This window comes from Equus asinus, chromosome 7 (genome assembly GCF_041296235.1).
Source record: "Equus asinus isolate D_3611 breed Donkey chromosome 7, EquAss-T2T_v2, whole genome shotgun sequence".
Classification (NCBI taxonomy): Eukaryota; Metazoa; Chordata; class Mammalia; order Perissodactyla; family Equidae; genus Equus; species Equus asinus.
In genome coordinates, this window is record NC_091796.1 from 71,515,613 (window position 1) to 71,540,744 (window position 25,132).

General features: G+C 45.7%; 1 protein-coding gene and 1 long non-coding RNA gene across 2 annotated transcripts in view; one reads left to right on the forward strand and one right to left on the reverse strand.

Annotated features, from left to right (window-relative positions):
* Nucleotides 1-25,132, forward strand: part of PRKCH (protein kinase C eta) — a 212,454-nt gene that overhangs the window by 118,086 nt on the left and 69,236 nt on the right. Inside the window, exons 5-9 of the mRNA XM_014868498.3 lie at nt 1,699-1,787; nt 3,253-3,382; nt 5,609-5,736; nt 8,686-8,829; nt 9,045-9,218. Coding sequence (XP_014723984.3) covers nt 1,699-1,787; nt 3,253-3,382; nt 5,609-5,736; nt 8,686-8,829; nt 9,045-9,218 — 665 coding nt within the window. The remainder of the gene's footprint in view (nt 1-1,698; nt 1,788-3,252; nt 3,383-5,608; nt 5,737-8,685; nt 8,830-9,044; nt 9,219-25,132) is intronic.
* Nucleotides 10,812-24,630, reverse strand: LOC123287114 (uncharacterized). Its single transcript, XR_006530148.2, has 4 exons — nt 23,879-24,630; nt 21,642-21,738; nt 19,989-20,095; nt 10,812-10,935 (listed from the first exon to the last, which is right to left on the reverse strand). It is a non-coding gene; the product is annotated as an uncharacterized lncRNA (long non-coding RNA).

Consider the following 25,132-nt stretch of genomic DNA (forward strand, 5'->3'; position numbering starts at 1 on the left):
TAGAAAAAGGAGAGAAACTTAAATTTAAAATGACCAGAAGAAAAGAAATAATACAATTAGAGCATCAATCAGTAAAATTGAAATTAGGAAAACAATAGAGAAAATTCACTAAATCAAAAGCTGGTTCTTTAAAAAGATCAATAAGATTGATAAACCTCTAGCCAAGCTAACTGAAAGAAACCCAGATGCCTCAGAACATGAGGTTTTTCTGTGTGAAGGATGGTTTTGAGATCCCCTCATATAAAAAGACCAGTTCTCCTGGAACTTTCAATTCGGTTCTCCTGAGAATTCAATCTGATGAAAGCTAGATTAGTTTTAAAGTATAGTGCTATTTGCTGACATGTCATCGGTCTTTATGTATTTAATCCTAAAAACTTCCACATGTCCTGAAAGATCTTAAAAATGATGTATATTTTCATGCTGGTTCATTGCATTTGTTCATCCTTTAATGGCAAACTGGACTGCATCTGCACTATGTCAGTTATCTAGATAAAAATGAAAAAAAATGTTCAGAAAGTTCTAAATATTCAAACGATTGAGTCATTCTGCAAATATTTAATGAGTGCCTACTTTATTCGAGGCATTATGCTGCCTGGGAATCCTGCGGACATTAAAGGCTATATATGGAAGATTTGAAATGAGGGGGCGTAAGGGTTGCAGGAGGAGACCGCAGGAGGGAAAGATGGTTTCAGTCTAGAAGGGGAGTCAGAGGTAGTGTATTTTCACGGAAGAGACATTTTTGTTAAAGCTGTGTCTTGTTATAAACTTACTATTTAGTTTGTTAGTGCCATCAAGTCAATTCCAACTCCTACGGACGCTGTGTTCAGCACAGCTGAGCCCTGCCTGGTGTTTCTGAGCCATCCTCTCCACCTCCCGGTGCCATAGCAGACAGTGCTCCACTGTTATTCATAGTTTTCATGACCAGTTTTTTCAGAAGTGGGTGGCCAGGTCCTTCTTCCTAGTCTGTCTTAGTCTGGAAGCTCTGCTGAAATCTATCCACCATGGGTGACCCTGCATACCAGTGGCATAGCTTTAGGCATCACAGCAATACACACACAGCCTCCACATTATGACAACCGACAGATGGGTGGTGGTGTTCCCTCACTGGGAAACGAACCCGGGCTGTGGTGGTGAGAGTCCTGAATCTTAACCACTAGACCATCAGGGCTGGCTATTTAGTTGAGCCATAGAAAAGGAAGATATCCCAGGGGTTGAGAAGGACATGGACAGTGTGCTGGGGGAGGGTTAAGACTTGCTCCAGGAAGAGCAACTGGTCTAGTTTTCACTGGAACAAAGAGCTCCCATAGAAGAAAGGTGACAGGTAAGCTTGGGGTGGCCTCTGGAGGGCCTGAAACCTGGCTAGGAAATTTGAACTCTATTGGTTGACAATGCGATGTAATTGAAGGTTTAGATCAAGGGGTGAGGTGACCAGAATATACTGTGAGAAGATTCCTCTGGAGGTGGATGCGAGAATGGTCAGAGCCAGGAAGGATGAATTAAGCTCAGGTTTGAGCATGAACGAAGGCCGGCTTAGGATGATGGTAAAGAACGTAGGAAGGATGGGAGTACTGGCTGCCATCATGTGGGCCAAACATCCAAATCAAGCGCCTTGGCCTGGTGCAGCCCTTGTTGACTCTACTGTACCTGGCTAGACTGTGAGCCTGCAATAAATGTATAATCGTGGATTTAATTTCCTAGTGTGCACCTGTGTCGTCCATAAGCGCTGCCATCATCTAATTGTTACAGCTTGCACTTGCCAAAACAATATTAACAAAGTGGATTCAAAGGTAAGAGGATAAGCGGTTTGCTAATTAAGTGTCTGCATGTGCTCTTTCTCTCTGCCTCTTTTTCTCCCTCCCTCCCCCTCCCTCCTCCCTTCCACACTCATGCCAGTGGTGGTATCAGAATTGAGATTTCTCTCCTTATGTTATGGCATTTGTATCTCTGTCCTTGTGTAGCATGTCCTTGAGATGAGCCTGTTAGTGCTCGGCTGGGTGTGAGCTCTGGGGATCACTTCTGCCCATTTGGAGAGAGCCTTGGAGGAGTGAGAGATCCCTGAGTTTGGCGTCACATGACCGGAATTTGAATGCGGGATCCAGCCTCCGCTAGCTAGCTTCTCTCTTGGCCTCAGTCTTAAAATGGGATCCATGCTTCCCTCACAAAGTTTTTGTGAGAGATAAACAAGATAGAATTGATGTGACAAGTATGTTGTTAACTGCAAACTGCGCTTCCTAAATAAGGTGGCTGCTGGCCTCCCCCAGCCTCACGGGAGATTTCAGGGAGCACGTCCATCTGTACATAAACGCTTGAACTTCACTCTCGCCTCTTGCATCGAGTTCAGCTGGGGCAGGCCTGCATTCTCAGTTCTGAGGGTGGAAAGCAGACGGAGTATTGCTGACAGTTAGCAGTGGATTGACAGATGCATTGAAAAGTCTGACTCTGGACCCCAGTGGTTCTTCACAGTGGGCATGGAGGATTGCTAAAGGGTGCACAGAGAGGTGTGTGTACTTTTATGAAAGAGGCCAGAAAAGTTTCAAGAGGAGTAAGAACTGCCCCACTCCTTGTCATGTGTGGGTCTGTTGTTATTACTTCAAATTGTGACATAGATCATAGAGCATATACCTAGTCTAGTTATTTGCTGGAAATGGTATGTGAAATTACACTTGATTTTAGCCAAAAGGTCAAGAAGCAATTGTGTGTGAGATTAAAGGAAACCCATGCACTCAGATGTCAGAATGCAAATGCCAGGCAAAGGCTGGAAGGGCTGAATAAGATGCTACGTGAATGTCACTTTGGAATGGATTCCTTCTGTGGTTCCATGCTCTCTGGGTGCCACTTTCTTCCACAAACCCCCAACCCCTGTGACACAATTTCTGGAAGAGCTTATGATAGCAAGTGTATGTAGTCTATAAAAGACCTGTTTAATCCTGAAGTTAAAAGGTTCTAGGAAATGGACATGGCTTGGCAAGGAGAGAAATACAGCCTCAATATAAAAGATGAAGTGAAAATTTTAATTTCTATCGATCTGCCAAAAGGTGAACAATCTAATGCACACCACACATTTCTGTCCAGTCTTGTTCATTAGAAAGTGTGCTTAGTCTGCTTAGTAAGGCCTGAGGAATTAATCGTGGCGGTAGCAATGAAATAATATACCCGGCTCAGGGGTCAGAGTAACACTTTGCTTTTGGTGGGCTCCTATTTTACGAAAGATGTTGGTGTGATTTTTAGCTCTTCCTATTTCCTTTTTTACAGGTTGCTGAACAGAGGTTCGGAATCAACATCCCACACAAGTTCAGCATCCACAACTACAAAGTGCCAACATTCTGTGATCACTGTGGCTCCCTGCTCTGGGGGATAATGCGACAAGGACTTCAGTGTAAAAGTGAGATGCTGGGGTGCTGGGTACCCACTTCTTCATGAGAACAGCATGCCATGAGCTTTTGGAATTCTCTAGGTTCAGGATCTGACCTAGGACTAATGGCGTCAGATCCTTTGTAAATTAACGTCTTAGTGGTTCTATAATTTTACGTTCCTTGTCAGGCGTGTAAAGAGAGCTACATCTGATCCACAGATTTCCTAACCATAGAATATTAAGTCAGTTGTTAATTTAGTGTTCTATCTAGCTGGCTATCATCTATTTAGTGCTGAGTACAGACTAGTCACTGTGTATTTTAATAGGTATTTGCAAGAGGAAAAAATGGGATCTTGGTCAGAAATGGAAGATGGTAAGGTGGCCAAAAGAGAAGTTTGGGTTATGAGTAAGAACTGGCAGGAGGGTAGGTCTGATGAGCTCACCAGAAATAAGCAGGAATTGAGTTGTGAAAGCATAACTCGAGCTGCCTGGTCTTCTTGAGGGGCACTGTGATGGAGATCGGAGGGGTTGTTGGAGTGAAGGACATGGGGGCTTTGGCCGTGAGCTTGCCCTTCACTAACTGTCCCCAGTGGAGCCCCAGCTTGGAGCTTTTGCCTCAGCAAAGGGTCTGAGGTTGAGGGACAATCCCTGTTCTGCTAAGAGTTGGGGAGCTCTTGGCCTTGAGTCATCTCCCACTGAGTGTTGCTGTAACATCCTGGCTGGGGTTAGTCATGGGGTGCACTGTCCCCTGTTGGAATACATGTGAATTTCATCCTGAAGACTTAGACACATCCTGAGTCACTGAGGCAGACAGAGTTCACGTCAGTGCAACTGGACAACTTTCATTGACTGCCTGGACTTACCAAGCCTGCTTCTGTCAACAAAAAGGAACAAGTCCCTTGTTTTTAAGAAGGACAAATTCTTTTCTCTCTCCAGAACACCATTTAATCATTCTTTTTTTATATAACCAAAATGGCAGCCAGCTCATGTGTAGCTTTGGTTTGGCACTGCTTGATCATAAGCTGAATGGTCTCACCTGTGTGTGGGTTTCCAGCATGAAAGTCACTTTCTGCTCTTCTATGGTTGTGGCTGACATGTAGGGCCGTGCATGGGGTCATCTGCATTGTTCTTATCCCTGGTGGCCCTGAAGGTAGCACATCTGCCATGATCTGGCTCCTATAATTTTTGCTTTTATGTCACATGGTGGTTTTGAAGGGCCACTGCAGGCTTGTGTATCTCCATACCTGCTTTCCTGAGAGAGAGAGATTTCCCCTGAAGCTAATGAAGCTTAAGCCAAGGGCCTCTCCCTTGCAAGGGCACCTTCCAGAGCTCTCCACTTGATTAGGTATTCTTTTTTTTAAAGAGAGTACCTAAGTTACATAAATTCAGGCCCCACAAAACCTGGATCTTCTCATGTTTCCAAAGATGGATTGATACTCCAGAAACAGGAATTCATTGCTTGCTGCTTCATCTCTGCCTCCCGTCAGCAAGGCCCACGTAAAGAAACCGTATCAGAACTTTCTTTCTGCTGATTAAACCTCGGGTCCGTCATCGTCCCAGGACGGCTTCCTGTGCACCAGAAGCTGTGCTTGCTTCACTCTCCTCTTCCAACTGCCATTTACTTTGACCTTTAAAAAAGTTGCTTTTCTTCCCCCATGAAGCAGTTAGAACCACAGGCTGCGCTGAGAACCACAGCCCCACAGGATGCTGTGCTCTGTGCTGTGAGGGCCACCCAACCACAACAATACTCAGAAAGAAAGCTTTACTCAAAGGTTGTTCTCTCAGAAACACCATTTCCATCCTGTCTGAAGAGCAATCTCTGTGTAGCATGTAGACTGCTACCTTTTGTGGAGAGAGCGAAGGGAAAGCATGAAGTCAGTTGTCCTGACTCCTTGTTATTTCACTGACTGGGGACTGTCACTGCGATGAACATTTTGAGCTCTCTGTTGAATCGTGCTATTAAGTCGACAGGGACTGTTACAGATGATTGAGATGAATGTCTTTCATCAAGTCAGGGAGAAAAAAGTGTAGTTGAAATTTATTATTCTTCTCTATGCCGGGCTTTCTGCTTCTGCACAAAACAGAATTAGATAAAATGTCAGGGATTATTACGAGTGTAAGTTTATGAGAAGATGGCATTGTTCAGCTTGTCCAATTCCTCTGTCGCAATCTTCCAGGTTATTAAAGTTCTCCTTCACAGCACACGTTGACTTGGCTCCTCTCTGAATGTGGATTGTCCTCTCTTCTTCCCTTCAGTATGTAAAATGAATGTACACATTCGGTGTCAGGCGAACGTGGCTCCTAACTGTGGGGTGAACGCGGTGGAGCTCGCCAAGACTCTGGCTGGGATGGGCCTCCAGCCTGGAAATATTTCTCCAACCTCGGTAAGCTTTGCTTTTTTCACCTATTGTCCTTTAGAAGTTGTTTTGTTGTGGTAAGCCCGGACGGGCGCATGTGACGTAAACGGCGTAAAGTTCCTATCTCCGCAAACACAACGAACAGATTCATTGCGTTTTAAAAGAGCATTTTGTTTCACAAATGAGATTCTATATACAATTATATGACAGGAAATAATGAGTGTGCAGATATAGCAAGAAGCAGAGGAAGGATCTTTTTTTAAAAAGTCAGCTTCCTGATGAGGAGCCTGAAATCCAGGGGCCTGGGTCTGCTCGTGGCTGGGCCCCGGGAGCGCAGTTGGCCAGTAGCTGTGGGCCTCCACTTCCTCTGCTCTGAAGAGCTTGAGCCTGAAGCTCTCTGAGGCTCTCTGCAGCCTTGGAATCCAGCAGTTCTGCAGTTTTTGTTTATGGATTGTGAATTTATCTCTCGAGTTCAGTGATGACGGGAGTTCCTTCCTCTGAGCTCTCAGGTTGGGTGGAGTTGTGTCAGTTGCCGTAGACATGTTTTGTCTTGCAACCTCCCTGAGTGACCTCCACCTGCTGGCGTGTTGTCCATTAGAGCCTCGGCCACTTCCCAGGCCCGTGTCCTACTGCTGCCTTCCTGGCCGGGGTCTGCAGAGAGCTGGGAAAGAGCCATGGCTATGACTGTGATTTCTGAAAGGTGTGGCTTGATGGCCAGGTCAGGAAAACCCTAGACTTAACTGCTGAGTATCTCTGGGTGCTTAGGAAGGAAAATGCAATCATTGTTAGGTTCTTGGTTATCCAGAAAATGTCAGCACCAACCACCCCATTTCGTTTTTACTGAAAGGATGCCTGGTAGGTCAGGGACTTGACTGACATTGTGTGTCTTGATTTCAGGAAGGCATTGGCAGAGTCCCTCAAAGTGTGTCTTGTGGATAAGACAGTCAGGATGCTAATACCATGAGGGAGATTGCTAATGCACAGGACGGCTGTTCCTGAAGAGTGTAGATAAAGGATTTCAGCCCATACCAGGGCTTCTAAAATATGATGGGAGTAAGATAGACCATGTGGCACCTCTAGGAATGGGCACTGCCACTTGTCATTTGTCATTTGAACCAAGTATCTTTAATATTATGATATTTAATAGTGGGAAAACCAAAACTACCTGTTATTTGACAGTACAACATTAAAAAGAGACGGAGAATCCTTAGTCTGTCAAAAGAGAAGAATGGGTTAAAAAAAATTGAGACACTCGCCTAGAGTTTTCTAGCCAGTGCTAGCCCAACCAGGGGAAGTATTTAAGTAGAGGAAGTGAAATTCAAACTGGTAAAATTTTTCTATCTTTGGAAAATTTATGATCAGAAATCTGGAGGAGAAACTGTTAAAACAATTGGGTTTTTAAGATCATCTATGTTATGTCTGGCTCTCGCTGTGCTACTGGGTTGAGAAGGTCAAATCCTTTTAGTTTCAGGCTTTTGCACAGTTGTTTATTGCAAACATCGCTTAGAAGTTGCCCCAGATAAGCTTTTTTTTAGCTCTAAAATAGGTCAAAAAGCTCCAGGATGTTAGACTTTTGATCTGTTGTTTAGTGGTAGCTTTTATCATAAATGTCCCAAGGTGGACATCTGCAAGTCATCCTGCCTTGGTGGCACCCTCACTGTGATGGGCTTGTGTCAGCAGCGTGGAGCTGGAGAACCACCGAGGCCACGCTGACGGCTGGTTCGGTGTGCTGAGACTGGCGCTCTCGTTGTGCTGGTGGTCAGCCTTCCTAGGGGGCAAGTGGACCATGTATCAGAAGTCTTCTAAAGTAACACGTTGGCCCAAAGAATTCCATTTCCAGAAAGTTATCTTAAGAAAAAGGATGAGGATGATCATGGTGATGACAACACAGCTCATGTTTATGGAATGTGCCAGGCACGGATCAAAGTGCTTTATGTGCGTCTATTCATTTGCTCCACATAATAACTCATGTGGCAGGTGCTGTAACATCCCCTTTGTTTAGAAGAGGGAGCTGAGGCACAGAGAGGATGGGTAGGGAATTGCCCAAGGTCACTGGGTTAGGGTGCAGAGCTGTGATTTGAACTTAGGCAGCCTGCTTAAGAGCCTAGGCTCTGAATCACCCTGCTTTGAAGATTTGAATGGAAGTACATTCACTGTGGTGTTTGTTATACTAGGAAAAATGGGAGAGAACCTATATTTCCAATAGCATGGGAATTAGTGAATAAATTGTGATATATACATGAAATGGAATATTGGACAGCCCTTAAAACTCATGTTCTTGAAGTATATTTAAAGATACGGAAAATATACATGACAAAATATTAAATAAAAATGTGTTGTGAAACAATTTTCTTATATTTTTAAAAATTAATAAGTGTGAAGACAGATGTGTATATATGTGTAATTGTTTTTAGATTTTTTTGAGGGGGGCTGGTGAGATTATAGGTATTTTAAATTTTATCCTTCATACTTTTCTTCATTGTTCCAATTTTTACATTAATTTTTATTTCTCTTTTATAATTTAAAATATTGTATAAATAACGTTGCTTCATTCGTTCACATCCTGGTGTGGAGTGGTACTTGATCCTCTGAGCAAACGTGAAAGCTGTTCTTTGTAGGGAGTGGACACCAGGGGGCGCTCTTGGAATCTGACCGCCTGTAGAAAGCCACCCAAGAAACTGGCCGGACCAGACTTGGGCGTTTGTGTTTCTATACACTCCCATTTGAGCACAAACTAAAACTCGGTGGCTTAGATATATTTTTAAATGATTCTCTCCCAAATACAGTAAGCACAGATCAGGAGCTGGTGCCGAGGTAGTTTTGATCAGCAGAACCTGATCATATGTCAAGCTGAACTGATCTTTGCCCTCACGTTGTATTGAGTGTTGAGGCTGCAAGTAAGGTCTTCTCCATTCATGAATGCTTCGTGCCCGCACTGTGACTTCTGACTCAATGTATTCCTACTCTTCTCTGCAGAAGCTTGTTTCCAGAACGACTCTAAGACGACAGGGAAAGGAGAGCATCAAAGAAGGAAATGGCATTGGGGTTAATTCTTCCAACCGACTTGGTATCGACAACTTTGAGTTCATCCGAGTGTTGGGGAAGGGGAGCTTTGGGAAGGTGAGTCTTGGCTGTAGCTGTTTGGGTTGCAGGAAGCCCATTATGGGTACGTTGTTTGTGTGTACGTTTGTGCATGTGTGTATGTTGCTTGTGTGTGCATGTATGTACACACTCCCATTTCCCATGCGCCATTCCTTCCCTTTCTGCCCCGTGTGTCCCACACCCTAGGAACCACAAGAGTTCTCATGCTCAGGCTCTCTCCTGCTTTGCCATAGGTGATGCTTGCAAGAATAAAAGAAACAGGAGACCTCTATGCCGTGAAGATTCTGAAGAAGGACGTGATCCTGCAGGACGATGACGTGGAATGCACGATGACGGAGAAGAGGATCCTGTCCTTGGCCCGCAATCACCCCTTCCTCACTCAGCTGTTCTGCTGCTTTCAGACCCCTGTAAGTATGACTCACAGTCGTGCCTCGACAGCCTCCTTTCTTTTTCTTTTCTTTTTTTTTGTGAGGAAGCCCTGAGCTAACATCTGCTGCCAATCCTCCTCTTTTTGCTGAGGAAGACTGGCACTGAGCTAACATCTGTGTCCATCTTCCTCTACTTTATATGTGGGACGCCTACTACAGCATGGCTTGCCAAGCGGTGCTATGTCTGCACCCGCGATCCGAACCGGCAAACCCTGGGCCACCGAAGCGGAACATGTGCACTTAACCGCGGTGCCACTGGGCCGACCCCAGCCTCCATTCTTAAACAGTTGAGACAATAAGATGTTGAAGGTTTAGTACAGTAGAGTCTCAGAAACTTGTGGGGGATGAGCTCCCACAGTAGGGCCATATGAAGGTACCAGGGACTTCTAATGACCTCTGGGAGAAAGTCAAAACCAGTGAACTACCCGCTTCCTTTCCTGCTGTCCCAGAGAAGGGTCACTTTGAGGGCTGTGTGTCCTATGTCTGAAACGTCTTCATACATAAGTCTTCTCTAGCAGAGTGAAGGTTCCAGAAGTCTAAGAGCAGAGTAAGTGTCATGGGCTGCTTATCTGGGAGACTTTGGCTTTGGCTCTGCTCCAAAATACTGGTCTGGTTCTGAACCCCAGGTTCAGACCAGGCTGGGCCCACGTGGGCGCCATGATTTGTGATGTCCAGGGCATTGCTCCTGGCCTCAATCAGGCACCCTCTGCTTGATTCCATTGACTGATCCTGGGATTTGAGTCGTCTACCCTGTGATGGGGTGCCGTTGGCAATGCTTTTGGCTGCAGTTAACAGAGTACCTGGCCTACAGTGGTTCATGCAATAAACAGAAAGGATGAGTTTAGTTCATGAGTATAAGCTTTTTTCTTGAGAAGTCTGGTGGAAGCAGCATTAGGGTTGGATTAGCTGCCCAGTGACATCAGGCGTCTCTTCCCCTTGGCATCTCAAGTTATTTGCCACAGCCCTAAACATCACAGCATCCAAAGCAGGAAGGATGGGGCAGAGGCACAAGGCCTTCATGGGCCACTATCCTTTTATCAGGAAGAGACAAATCTTTCCCAGACTTGAGTCCCCTTAGCTGCAAGGGAGGCTGGAAGAGCAAATACCTAGCCACCAAAGCTGGTTTATCATGATTGCCTTCCACCAACCTTGTAATAATGTAATGTAATATAATAATATATCTTGGAGATTGTTTCATATTTGTGTACACCTAGCTGCCACATCCCCTGGGGCAGGGTACTCTGCTGCCCGTTTTGTATGGGGCTGAGAACCGGGCTTCTGTTGTCAATGAAGAGGGAAGATGGCTCCTGAGAGGGTACCAAGAGGGCATGCCACAGATGTTTCAGAATCTTCTCACTGTCAGAAGACATTCTGGGAGAGTGGATCAGGGCACCCCACCTGGTCCGGGGATGCTGCAGTGTATTTCCAGGGCAAGTAACAGCTAAGCTGGGACCATAAGGGTGAGTTAGAGTTAGTTAGGCAAAGAGAATGAAGGCAAATATGCGAGATAGGATAACAGCACCTGCATGGGTCCAGCAGTAAGCGAGAGTGTGAGGTTTGAATAAAGCTCACCTGCATGAAGGATGGAGGGTGAGGCCCAGGGGCCTAGTGAGAACCGAGGCTCCAGAAGTGAGCCGAGCCAGGGCCAGGCTGTGAAGGGTCATGTAGGCTGTGTTAAGGAGCTTCGATTTTAGTCCTAAGAACAAATGGAGAACATTTAAGCAGAGGAATGATGTATCAGTTTGCATTTTTTAAGTATAAAAAAACTAAGTTTTTGCAGTAGGTAATGTAAGTGTCCTCTAAATATCCATATCGTTTCTTTGAAAGAGACTAGTTCCAAGTGTACCCTTTCAGAGAAGATTTGCACTTAAAAGCATATGCACATTCCACATATATGCACCCATATTTATTTTTTAAAAACACAAATGATAGCATAATTTGCCCACCATTCTACATCTTATTATTTTTTTAGGAGAAAACTCCAAAATGGCTTTATTGAGGGAGTAAATTTCTCTAATCCATCTTGCAAAATTTACACATTTTTTTTCATTGAGGTATAATTGACAAATAACATATTTCAGGCGTTCAACATAATGAGTTGATATTTACATATACTGAGAAATGTTCACCACAATGTTAACATCTGTTACCATACTTATTTACACAATTTTTTTTCTTGTTATGAGAACTTTTCAGATCTACTCTCAGCAACTTTCAAATATGCAATACAGTACTATTAACTATAGTCACCATGCTGTACATTACCATAGACCTTATTTTTTTTGAAAAACATAGTACTATGTCTTGGAGATTGTTTCATATTTGTATATACCTAGCTGCCTCATTTTTCAATGGCTGCGTAGTACTTCATTTTAAGAAGATGACACGATTTATTTAACTTGTTTCCTATTGCTACATGTTTAGGTTGTACCTGGACTTTTGTTTCAAAGATACAGTGAGTCCTCTTGCACTGCTATCTTTACAATGCCTGCGTTATTATTTCTATGTGATACACTACTGCAAGTGGTATCGCTTGGTCAGAGGTATATCATGCACACTTTGGACTGAGTCCACTTGGCCTTCTCCCCCATAGTGGTTAGAGAGAGCTAACTCTTTATCACCTGTACACCAGGCACTGTTCTGAGTGCTTTATGAGTATTATCTCCTTTAAATCCTTACAGTAACCGTGCCGAGTAAATTCTGTTAGCGTCACTCCTATTTTACAGACGAGGAAACTGAGGCACAAAGAAATTTAGCTTCCACGTGGCAGAGGTTTTGACAGCAGGCCGTCTGACTGCAGAGCCCAAGCTCTTAGCACTGGCTTGCTGCCTTTCTAAATTCACACTCCCAAGCCATGTGTGAGAAGCCTGTTTCCCCCACGCTCCCATCCTGGCATGCTGTCTATCATTCTGATGATCGGAGAGATTAAAAAACTGGTATCTTTGAGGTTCTAATTTTCATTTCTCTGACTGTGAGTGAGGCTGAGCATTCGTCTATGTTTAGAGGTCACTTGTGTTCAAATCTGTGCTGGGAAGAACACATGCGCAGCCTGGAGAATGGGTGGAGCAGGGAGGACTGGAAGTGGGGAGACGGGAGGTGTATTAAAGAGGATGCACAGTATGCACTCCCATGCATATTGGAAGGAGCTGGGGACTCAGCTGATAGCTTCTTGGGCCACAGCCCCCCCTGTACTCCTTCCGCCTTGAGACCACACCCTCCTTCCCTCATGGTCTGTGGCTCCAGGAGCCGGGGAGCCTGCACCGGTCTGCCCCTGTTGCCCGTGATTCTCTGCGTCCCCTCTCCAGGGTCCATGTTCCTTTGGAGCGCCAGTTCTTCCTGGCCTCCACTGCCCCCTGGAGTAGCCCTGAAACTCAGTTTCCTATACTTTGTACTTGGCCTGCATGGAGCCCTTCCCCCGCCTCATCCAGCTGTTTTCTCCAGGAGGTGACAGCTCAGTCTTGAGAACACCCTTGTGAAGAAGGCGTGACTGATGGATGGCCCGGGTTTCATGCTCCCGCCTCCTGCTCACACCATGAATCAAAGGGCGAGGCAGGGCTCCGCTCGGCTATCTTCTCAGGGCCTGCACCAAAGAGCAGATGGTTTCCTGTGACGTTAGGCTAGACAATCTCAACTGGCTGATAACCTTTGAGTCAGACAGTCACCTGGCATTTACTGAACCTAGTCTGGTCGTGCAGTGGCTGTTTCAAGTTACTCTAATGAACAAATAAATAAATGTCTCCTACCCAACTCCGGGGGGCTTCACCTACAAAATGAAATGCCGGGGTTTCCTTAGAAGCAGTCAGAGGTCTCACCAACAGTTAGATCGTGTTGTGGTAGAGTAGCACAAGAAATAAACCTGGAACAGACTGGGAGCCCAATGAATATAGCATATACAATGTGGAATTTTCCAGGAAAATATATGAATTATACAATACACCAAAATGTCAGCGGCCACACAGGATCTCCACAGTGTTCCGCAGGTGTTTTTTTCCTAGTGACAGTTTCTTATGTGGCCACAAGGTGGCAGTCGTTACCGCAAGGTGATTTTTATTTCTCCACCAGAGAGCTAGGAACTGACGTTGGGGCTTAAAATTTGTGTTTGCTGTGAATTATCTCCAGAGCAGAGGATAAAGGGAATTTCTCCTGCCTTAAGTCTAGATGATAAATGAAGTAGTGGGAACCAACTTCAAAGAATCAAGTGAGTTTTTCTCATTCTGAGGTAGATAAACAATTTTCAATTTGCTGTAGTTTTTGCTTTCTCTCGGATTTGCAAGGTATCAGACTCCACAGTATGCCTGGCATTTGCTGTCTCTGCATCTGTCAGAAATCCTCAGTGACTATCCCCATTCACTGTTGAAAAGCTAACTATAAAGAACAGAAAATGTTAGTTACTATGAGAAATTACAGGAGGTAAATTATGATTTTTTAGCACTTGTTTGGCAGGCCATGGCCTCTAAAATGAGATGCTAATCAGCGTGTAAGGCTGAAGTGTAACAGTCTCCCTGAAGAACTGAGAAGTGAGCCGAGGCGAGGTGTTGGAGTTGCTCCCCAGCTGTCTGTGAAGTCTTTCATTGTGAAGACCCTTGTGGAAAGGAAGCAACTTGCTGAGGGTCCCTTAGACTGTGAGTTCATCTCTGGGCCAGGCTGGCTCTGGAGCCTGGGTTCTGTGCTCTGACCCGTCAGTCCACATGTTGTCTTATACAACATTATGTCGATTCAGCATCTACTTCAGCACCTCTTGTCTGCCCTGGCTCCCCTCTAACCTGCTGGTATGGAAGCAGCATTGCCCTTGGAAACGGAAGACCTGAGTTCTTCCACCTCTGATTTCCTCTGTCTGAACCACTGGAGACGACCTTAAAATTCTCACTGTTAAGATGAGAGCATGGTTCAGATGAGGACAAAAGAGAGAATGTAGAAACACTTCGGACACACGCAGCCCTGTTCTCAGGTGGGCAGACTCACTGTGACTGCTCTGATGACCACCTCCTTCCCTGCACCAGAGACAAATGTCCTGGGACTTCCCAGTGGCCAGCACGGACAGCATCAGGAGGGTCTAGTCAACACCCAAAAATAAGATTTAGAAGCTTTTGTTCTTGGCAAAAAGAAAAAGATAAGCAAATCTCAAATATTAGATAATTTATCAAGCTTCCTATGTTGAATTATGAGCCCGTAAATTATTGCCCCCAATTCTTTCATAAGAACACATATTGCTTTCAAGTATATCATTAAATTGGCATCCTCATACATTTCTGATAGTGTTATAAATCCTAATAGTTTGTGAATAATTTGATAGTCTGTATCAAGACTCACAAAAATGTTTATACTCTTGGATCTGTTGATTTTATTTCTGATAATCTAGCCTAAGAAAACCACGTAAAGAATAAAACCAGTGTTATACATAAATATGTTTAATTTTCAGGGTATTATTTATAATAGGGAAATATTGGAAACAAGCATTCAGCAATAGGAGTTTACTTAAGTAAGATACTATCTGATGAAGATTTGCAGCCAGTAAAGAGATAATTGAATATTAAACAGTTAGATGATTATGTGTCAGACACTGCCATAAGCACCTAACATGTATTATTTATTACATGCAGTTCTCATAACAGCCTGTAAGGTAGGTACAATTATTATTTTCATTTTGCTGAGCGGTAACTGAGGAGTTCAATCCCTTGCCCCAAATCCAATACAGTAAATTGTGGAACTCGGAGGTTAGAGTCCAGGAAATAATGCCGAATTTCTCACGATTCGTGGCATGTATCCATATCAGGTTCTGCCCAAGACAGTGAATTGGCAAACCTGGCCCCTCCTCCAAAAAAAGACTGGAAGGAAATGATGCCAATAAACTATCAGGGACTGTATGAGGGTAGTGAAGTTGGGGGTGATTTTTTTTCTGTTTACCAGTTTTGGTAACGTGATGATACTCCTTTAACCATGGCGGTGGGAGGAGTGGGCATGAAGTCAGGGAGGGCGGAGGCCGGGGTGCGGGCCTGGCCGCCTCCCCCACTCCTTCGGGTAAAGCCCCCTCCTCCATCTTGATCAGTGACTGTGCTGGAATCCGGGTCCGCCCCGACCCGGGCTCTCCCAGGAGCCCTCCCCTTGGCCGCAGAGGAGGAACAAAGGGGCGGAGCGGCCCGGAGGGGCGGCCGCGCGGCCTTTGTCCAGAGGCCCGCTCCCTGAGGCCCCATGTGGCAAACAAGACGCCCGGCCCGGGCCCCAGAGCCCCTAGGCAGCGGCCCGGCCGGTGCGAGAGGAGGGCCCCGTCCTCTGGGGAACGCTCGAGTTCGCCTCTGCCGGCCGCTGCCCTCGGGTGGGCCCGCATGCCCGGCCCCCGTCTGCAGCGCTCCCGCCTCCCGCCCGCCGGAGGCCCTTCTCAGGCGGAGGCCTCAGGGTGTCCGCCTACCGGGCCGTCCGCAGAGCGGGATGCCTCGGGGTCCCGGCAGGGCCAGAGCTTTCCACACGGAGCCACTCAAATGTTGGTCAACAAAGCAGAAGTCCTACTTCCGAAGGTTAGGGTGCCTAGGAATCTTGGGGCCTGAATGCTGTCAGCTTACAGAACTGGTGCGCGGTGGTATCAGTATACTGAAGTCACACTTAAAATATGTGATGAAAATCACTTGGCAACCTGAGCTCATGGGAACATTCTTTTCTCTGTATTATTTTCTCTATTGCTGTTGTATTGAATATTAGCAAAGGAGTGTATGTGCACACGCGTGTGCGTGTGTATAAGAGAGACAGGCAGCGAGAAAGTCGTGTGGCCCTGAAGTGAATCTTTCAGAATTTCATCAGGCAGGTGACGGTGCTGCAGCCTTCAGTGTGAGAGCTCCGAGCTCTGCTTCGGACTCAACTAGTAGCCCCCTGTCTTTAGGAAGGTCCCCTGCCTTTGGTTTTTCCCAGGTAAGCACCTCCACTTAAATCTGCGTTCTCCCCTGGTGGACCTGTTGGCAGAGATGCCTCTGGAGAATGCGACCCGCCCCCGCCCCCTAGCCCAGTCCAGCCCTGTCTGTGCTCCAGCCCTCAGCCCCCTTTCCCTTTCCTGAGGGTTTAGTGGGCGTTTGTCTGCTGAGCTGCTACCAGTGGCCGGCCTGGGCAAGGAGGAGGCGCACTTGGCCCATGGAGCAGAGTGAGCCCTGTGCTCTGAGTCACAGGGACATCCCAGACTAGGGGAGGAGGCACAGCGATGGGGAGTTAGGGGAGGAGAGGGGGAGTGCAGCCAGAAGGGCTGGAAGGACGAGCGTTCTGAAGAGGCCTCTATTGATGCCTTAGGTTAGCTCCTTGATTCCTGGACCCCAAATGGTATCAGCTTTGCAGAAGGGATGGGTGAAGAGTGAATTCGCAGCAGCAGCTACTATTCCTTGAGATCCTGGTGCGTGTTCTAGGTGCTTATATTCATTACCAACGTCTACACAACTGCATTGTCTATATAAATGCATTTTGGCATTCTATAAATATCTGGAAACTGAGGTCCAGAGAGTTAGGTAACTTGCCCCAGATCACACAGCAAGCAAGAGTCAGACCATGGGTTCTTAACCAGGTCATGCAGCTTAATCATCTATGATTTCATCCATTTATTTATTATTTCATCCATTTATCCATAATCATCTATTATTTCATCCATTTCCTTTATGCCACAAATAAGAAGAGTGTTATTAGGCAGGAATAAAGGCAGTTTTTCACAATATATAGCTTTGCGGCCTTTTGTGAAATACCGAAGGATATTTCCTCTTATCTGTTTGGAGCTACGTTTCCTCCTTTCCCTGAGCAGTGACCGCCACAAACACGATTGGTTTGCTTATGGGTCATTTGTTGTAATTTGCCTTTGGCTCAGATCAAAATAGAAAATGTGCCAGAACATGGTGTTTCCCAGTTGGGCATGTTCCCAACTTATTAGCGGTGTTCCATCTGGGGACAGAATGCACATAGGCCATCATCAGGCTCTGGATTTTCGGGGTGGTGGGGGGGTATTTGGGACCTTTGCTTCTGTCCTCTCAGGCTCCTAGGCTCTTTGACTTTCTGTGGCTAAACAGGGCCGTGAGAATGAATGGGAAGTAGGAGAGCCTGAAGGTCCCTCTGTTCCTTTGGCACACTCTGTCTGGGGAGAACTGCCAGGATACTTGGTGTGACAAAGGGGCTGGGAAAGGTTGGTGTATTTTTCAGTTTGAGGTTGTTCAGTTGTAACTGGCCTTGTTGTCGCTGGCCATGGTCATCATTGATGACCTAGAGATCACACAGGCCGACTACCCCGAGTTTGCTAAGGTGGTTCATGGATTGTGTGTGATTTCCTTTGATGTATCTGAGACTTGCCAGGGTCAGCCCTGGCCCTGTGTTTCCTGAGGACTGACGGAGCCTTGTGATGAGAGGGCCTGGTCGTGGTTTTCCCTGACCGTGACTGGGAACCTGCCAGACCGTAGATACTCAACAGGGCCCTGTAGGGAAGCTCTGGGCTGGAAGTGCCAGGACTGGCTCCAGAGATGAAAATGCGATGGGCTTTCTGCCAAATAGTTTAGTGAAAATCCAACAGTCCAGGATCACACTGGTTGAGTGCCAGGCAAAAGAAACAGTCCTTCAATACTCAGTCTAGTTGGGAAGAGAAAATTAATACACATGGAACAGCAGTGGACAGTAGGCAGCACGGAGTAAACGCATCGTTATACTACAAAAGGGAAGGGAGTTGAAAATGAACACCAAACTCTGCATGCAGTCTTTCCTCAGAAGTGCAATCAGAATGCCTACGAGACTAGCAAACCAAGTACATCTGAGCTCTAAGCAGCACCGCAGGGCGGCCTGCAGGTGTTTCCCTGAGAAGTTGGGTTGACTCTTGCCATGACTGACTGGGATACTCAGGTCAGGGCCTGACGCTACACCTGTGAGCGGCTGGAGTAGGTCCACCCCACCCTGAAGACAGAATCGGGCAGTGTAAATACCCAACTGCTCTGGGTGGAAACCATAGAGTGTGATATATTCTGGTTTTGAAATACTTGAATTTTCCATAATTACTTCATCACTGGTAAGATCCCAGCTGTGTCTGTCTCTTCTAGGCCCCAGAGCTATCCGGGGCCTCTCACGACAGAATCAGCCCTGTCTGTCAGGATAAACTTAGCCCACTTGGAAGTACAGAGAAGAGCCCACTGGCAGGTGAGGATAGAAGGTGTCATTCCTTCAGCCAGTGCAGCTGAGTGCCTTCAAGGTGTGGCTCGGCTCTAAGCCCTGAGGACACAGCCAGGAAAAAAACAGAGAGGAGTCCCCACCCTTGGGGAGCAGGTGTTGTCCCGGGGCCTTCATGGCCTGAACAGGCTGTGCATAATGTAGAATTGGCTAGGGACCCTTTGTGGCCGGCAGTTCCTGGGTCGCTGTTTAGGACAGGCTCAGAGCAGCCATCTGCTTAGGAGGAGAGGCTAGGGACCTTGTCCTGAAGCTGCATTTGCATATGAAGCGCACCTTTGCTTTTATGTGGGTGCAGTGAATTTAGGCCCTGATGGAGATTATTGCCGGGAGGAGGTGCTGCCTCTGCTTGGTGGTAGTTCTGTGGCACCACTGGGCTTGGGGGCCCAAAGCGGGAGACATCATGGGAAGAGCAGCAACCCAGCTCACTTCCCTTGTTCACCATCGCTATTTGTACAATCGTGCTCGTCCTGCTGGGGAGACTGGTGTCTTCACTGGCACCCCCTGCACGAGGCTTTGGGGACACCACTCCTCCCCCCATATTAACCCATGTGCCATCAAGACTGACTGCTCTTGTGCAAGGTGCCTCCTCTTACCTTCCTTTGTCAGCTAATACCTTGCAGACCCTGCCCACCCCACTGGAGGGCTTTGGCATGCCCTGTCTTCCCTTCAGGGCCACCCAGGGAGTTCCTGTTACCTTTCTGTGTGAGGCATCCAACTTGTAGTTTATTTGTACAGTAAAAGAACCCCTGTACTTCGAGCTCACTCCTACCCACTTCTTTAGGATGGTCTGTGATGATTTATCGCTTAGGCGTTACGAAGGGAGTCTTGGAACTCTTCCCAGAGTCTCTTAATTCCATTCTCATGGTGTGTGATATTTTAAACATAAAAATGATGTAATATATAATTCCCAACCAAAACAAAAGAGGAAAGCCCTTCCAGTAAAACGCCAACCCCTCCCCCCATACGTGTTTTTCCCTTTCTGTGCCGTAGACCATGGGAAGTGCCTTCATCTGCTGCCTTGTTCTTCTTCCTCTCCCCTCACCTCCTCACTCCCAGGGAGCACTGAGCCATGGTTTCCTTGTGAAGTGGGAATGAGCTTGTGCCTGCAACAAGCCCAGACCTCCTAAACTGGGTCTACCTACCAGTGGTGAAAGGCGGTTCAAGATGACTTAGACACTACCAGTAAAGTAGGGAACAGATATGGCAGAGTGGACCTAGGGACTGGATGAAGCTTTTCTTCTGGAAGCCTGTAGAACTGAGGGCCTGCTCTTAACTTGGTTTGTCTCTCCTTACTTGGGCTTCAGGGCAGATCTGAAGCAGAAAATTCCCTTCCACCTTGCTCAGAACTTCATCCCCCGCCACCTTGACCTTCACCAACAGGTTAAATAGTTTTAATAATCAAATGGGTGGTGAATTTTTAACCTTTCCAGTAAAAAAAAGTTCACTTACATGCATAGTGCAGTGTCATTTGCCCACAGCTAACATTGGGGTGGAATAATCCTTTGTTCTGGGGGGCTGTGCTGTGCGTTGCAGGATTGGCAGCATCCTGGCCTCTACTCACTACGTACCAGTAACACCTACCTAGTTGTAGCAACCAAAAATGGCTCGAGACACTGTCAAATATCCCTGGGGGGAAGAACCTCCTTGGTTGAAAACCACAGGCTTGCATACATGGCAGCTGGGCTGTCCTGCATGAGAGAAGTCACATGGATGAGATCACTTGACTTTTCACAGGGGCTGTAGTGAAACGTGTCAGACCTCCCTTATAAAATTATAAGCGTTATCATTTTTTTCCCTGAGTTTGTAGACGGCACAGTTCCTGTTTGAGGCTCCCAACAGCTATCAGTGGCTGCACTGTGGCATTTGCCGGGACTGGGGCCCTGGGCGGGGGAGGAGACAGCGGAAGCCTGCGGGGTCTGTTGAATGTGAGCGAGGCTTAGCAGTTCAGAACAGTGAAGCTTGCTGTGATAAGGGAGAATTATTGGAGCCTGGGGGCATGTAGGGAGCAAAAGATTAGCTCGATGAGCATATATTTAAAATGGCTTATGTTTAAAAACAGGCTGTTGAAATAGCACCATTTCTCTTGTTTTGGCGTTTAATGATTATACTCCCACTTTACCATCAAGGCGTTGAATCAGTGGCGTTTTATGAAAATCATTGTCTCCACCCTGAATGTAAAAGGGCGCCTATCTGTGAGTCAGATTCCCATCCCAAGTGTGATGACTGGATTTTACAAACAGAGATAATCAAAGCTTTAAGAGACATTTCTCAACCAGCATAGAAAAATGTGCTGGTAGCAACACAAGTGTGCTTTGGGGAAAAGCAAACTTGCTGTTTTCTTTCTTTTGTTTGCCGTACATGGAAATGTCATTTCAGCTTAAAGATACAGATACTTTAGATGCTATCTTCCAAACTAGGGTCTCTAAATATTGAACGTAGACCCTACCCACTAGAGACATGGGCTCTTTCTACATTGAATGGTAATGTTTTATCGGTCTTGCATTTTTAATTGAATTCAGTAAGTGTTTACTGAGCACACATTATGTGCCAGGGACTGAAGACATGGAAGAACAAAATGTGGACCTGCCCTCTAGTGCTTTCAGTCGAGTCATCCTAAACACAGATGCTTATAGCACTGTGTGACAGAGAGAAGTCATAGCTTGGTCCTGGGAGGTTGGAAGGGCCTTCCAAGGAGGGGCTATCTGAGCTGTGTTTTGAGGATGACTAGGAGCCCTACAGTCCAGGGAGGGGAACGGGCCTCCCAGACAGAGGTGACAATGGTGCAAAGGCACAGAAGATTAAAATTGTATGATGTGCCCAGGAAACCCCAGATAACTTGATGTGGCAGGATTGCAGGAGAGGAAATGTAGGGAGTGAAGAAGCAGCAAGTCATAATGGGTCTGACATCCTTTGCTAAGGAGCTTAGACTTGAACATGGAGGTGAAAGGAGCTGGCAGAGGATTTCACGTCAGGAAGCAACTTAAGATTTGCATTTTGGGATGCATTCTCTGGTGGCTGTCTGCAGAGGGAGGAGATTGGGACAGCAGGCCTAGTAAGGATGCTGAACCAGTGGCCTGTTGGACTGGCCTGCTGCACAGCAGCGGTCACAGGTGTGGAGTCAAGGGAACACTGAGGAGGTGGAATTGATAGGACTCTTTAGGGTAAGAGGGTGAGATGAGTGGCCAGAGCTCTGGCCTGTTGGGAGCTTAGAGAAATGGAGTGGAATGGGCTCACCTTGCAGGAAATCCGGTGGTAAGAGTTGCTTGTTCAGAGACACAGTTCAGATGGGATTAGATTTGGTATCATGAGTGTTTTCTTGGTAAAGTAGAACCTGTAATTTAAAATATGTTAGTAGGTGTTTACAGATGGAGAAGAGAGGAGAGCTAAAGAGGGATTTCTAAGTGAGAGTGGAGAAAGGTGAAAGAAAGGAAAAGAATCAGAAGGAAGTGGTTTCATAGGAGGAGCAATCAAGTGCCGAGATGAAATCAGTTCCCCAGAGGACTCAGGGCTATCCGTTGGATCTGAGACGAGGTTGTAGTGTCACCATCCTGGTCACTGCTCTCATCCTGGGTGTTTGAAGGGCCCATGTGAACTCAGTTTAGCCAGCTGAAGCTTCTCTACAGAGTTAACATAATATCCTCTCCCCTGGGTAAACCTTTTGAGCTAGTTCTGATTCCTTTGCCTCTCATCTGATTAGAGCCCCGCCTCTTTTACGTGGGTCTCCCTACCTTTATCGTAAGGTCTGCATCTTTCTTCTTCAGTGGACAGTGGAGATCAGTGTTTTGCCCGTATTGCAGAAAGGGTTTGGGAAGACATTGGGGGGAGTCGTTTGAAGTTCCACAGCCAGAGTAGCACATAAATTCAAAACAGCATGTGGAAAGCCATTCCAAAGGGAAACCTGAGCGAGCACCCCAACGCTGGAGAGAGCAAGAGGGGACAGACTCTCGGCCGGCAGAGTCCCAGGCACCTGGAGGCAGATGTGGAATATTTTTGGCCGGATTCGCTACTTCTCTAACTGGGCAAAATGTTTAATCAGACAACTGTAACCTGGAATTACCTCCCATGAGGCAGAAATGTCTAATTCATCCACAAATCAGAGGGAAAGATGAAATCTTGGCTTCTTTGAGAGACTGAAGAGTTTAGGAAACTCTGTCATGAAAAATGATCTAAATAAGTGAAATAGCATTTTTACTCTTTATCCTATACCCCTAGACAAACTAAATCCACTAGTATCTTCAATAGACCTGCTTCTATTTGGTGCTTAAACCAAAATCTTTATAAAGAAAATTGTGCTATGTGGAATAACGATTTAAAAGAATCCTATTATGCATACTTTTAAGTGACTAAACCTTTTTTAAAAAGCTAATAATCACCTAAGATATTTTCTTTGTGAATCTAAATTCAGAATTTAGATATGTGAAGTTAATTCAGAATTAAAACACCATGTCCAGTTAGCAATAATCTGCTCTAAAGAGATGTCTGTTTTTCCAGGCTAGTAAAAATGATCTTTATCATAGCATTTTGACTAGACTATTAATACCATGTCCTCTTATTTCCATCAACTTCATCAGAAGTCCAGCTAAATGTAGGACTTCAAGAAATGGCATTGGGATTAAAATGCAACTGTTAAAATATTACAGTTTTGAGGACTAAGTATATCAGAAAATATTGTGAAATGTAAGTGAAAAATGAAGGGTATGTTTTTAGTTTTCTCTTTTTCTCTTCTTTAGACATGCTATAGAGTGTTAAGTATAGTTAGGACATAAGGGGAAAATCAACTCTAGTTAAAGTTACCTTGTAAATGTCTTATCTCCCCTGAAAGCTCTAGTTCTTTGGATGCTAAAAGCCATAAAGAATTTTGTTTCTTCTTGCTTTTGGACTTCTCTCTCTCAGTGTCAGGATTAGAGCGATTTTATTTTCATCTTCTTTATTTTTTCCTCCATTTTCCGTGTATTTACTTTGTAATTACTTTTGAACTATGAACATGTAATTACTTTTATAAACAGAGAAAAACCAAAGCTTTATAAACAAAGGGAAATGAGGGGGCTGGCCCTGTGGCCGAGTGGTTAAGTTTGCGCACTCTGCTGCAGGCAGCCCAGTGTTTCGTTGGTTCGAATCCTGGGCGCAGACATGGCACTGCTCATCAAACCACGCTGAGGCAGCATCCCACATACCACAACTAGAAGGACCCACAACAAAGAATATACAACTGTGTACCGGGGGGCTTTGGAGAGAAAAAGGAAAAAAAATAAAATCTTAAAAAAAACAAAAAACAAAACCAAAGGGAAATGAAGCGGCATCCTCCACAGTATTTTAACTACAGGCAGAGTACTTCTCTCCTTTTCACTTTCCTTCCATAAAGTGAATGGATAAAACTAATCTTGGAAGTTTGTTACAACTTTTCTAATATTATAGTTTAAATTTTATCAGGAAACAAAAATGGCCTCCTGCCATGTCAGGTCCTTACTTACCATAGTCTGGGCACTGTGCTTGGTGGTGTTAGAGATGCATCATTTGGCATCTGGGCTCGCCTTCAAAGGTTTCAGGTCCTCCACAGAAAGGAAGACCAAGTGTACAAAGCCTGCATGGCCCAGCTCAGTGATGCTGGGCGAGACATGTGGACCTTCGGCGGCTCCCCAGGAAGAGAGGACTGGGCTCCACCTTTGCTAGATCCCTGATCATGTTTGCTGCTTATTTATGCTTTAAAAGCCTCCTGGCCCAGATGTTTCACGGCATGTTAAACTGCGAGTTCGATTGCCTCCCTGTTTCCCGGGTCTGGGGTATATGCCTGAAGCATTGTTGAATTTCATTACAAGAGATGGCCATCATGTGTCCAGTTTCCCAGGAAAACACTTGTTCTCTGTAAAGGCCTGTGTGTCCTTCCAGGTTTGAAATGCAAGGTCTTAAAGGCTGGTGATATTGGAGACATAGTTCACCTTCCCAAAGACTAAGTCTCTGAGCTCAGACAGGATGTCTCATGCCCCTGGGCTTGACAGAGGGTTTGCTGGGTGATTGAATTAACTTCTGATATCTTCTGGGCTGCGCAAAATGATGTCAAAAAAAGAAAAGAAAAATGAAGCCATTTGATTCCCTCTCCTTGTTTCTTCCTTGAAGCCTTTGTAATTGTTCTTAATGTGGTTAAATTCTGCTTGTTTCCAGTTCAGACATGGTGCAATCTGATTTCCTCATGAGGGTACTTTTCCACTGTGACCTCCTTGACGTCAGTAACTGTTTCCTGTTGATCTGAACTCCCTGTTCACCCTGTATGCAAATTCGTCAGAAAAAAACCTTAGAGCCAGGGCACTTATGAAAAATTCACTACAATGCTGTCTCTTACTGGAGATTCCCTTTTCCTCTCCCAAAGCCGGTCAGTTGCGCTCTGCAGCTTTGATGCAGGGTTGATGTGTTACTCATTTAGAAATGCCTCCAAAGCCATTCGTAGCACTTGGGTGAGTCGGTCTAGAAGTAGCTCCCAGCTTAACATTGCCTTAAAGCAATGGCCAAATTACTCATTAACTTTAAATGTTGTGTCTGTTCTTTGAATTATTTCCAAAAGATAATCTGCATCCTCATTGTAATACGTCTTCAATTGAACTTTATGTCTGTAGATTGTAGGGACTGTGGAGTCTTGCTGTAAGCAGAAAGATCTTTCTCAGTCTGGGGATAAGAATGCATCAGCTTTGTAGAAGAGGAGAAGAGCTGCTACAAAGTCTCGCTGGAACAGG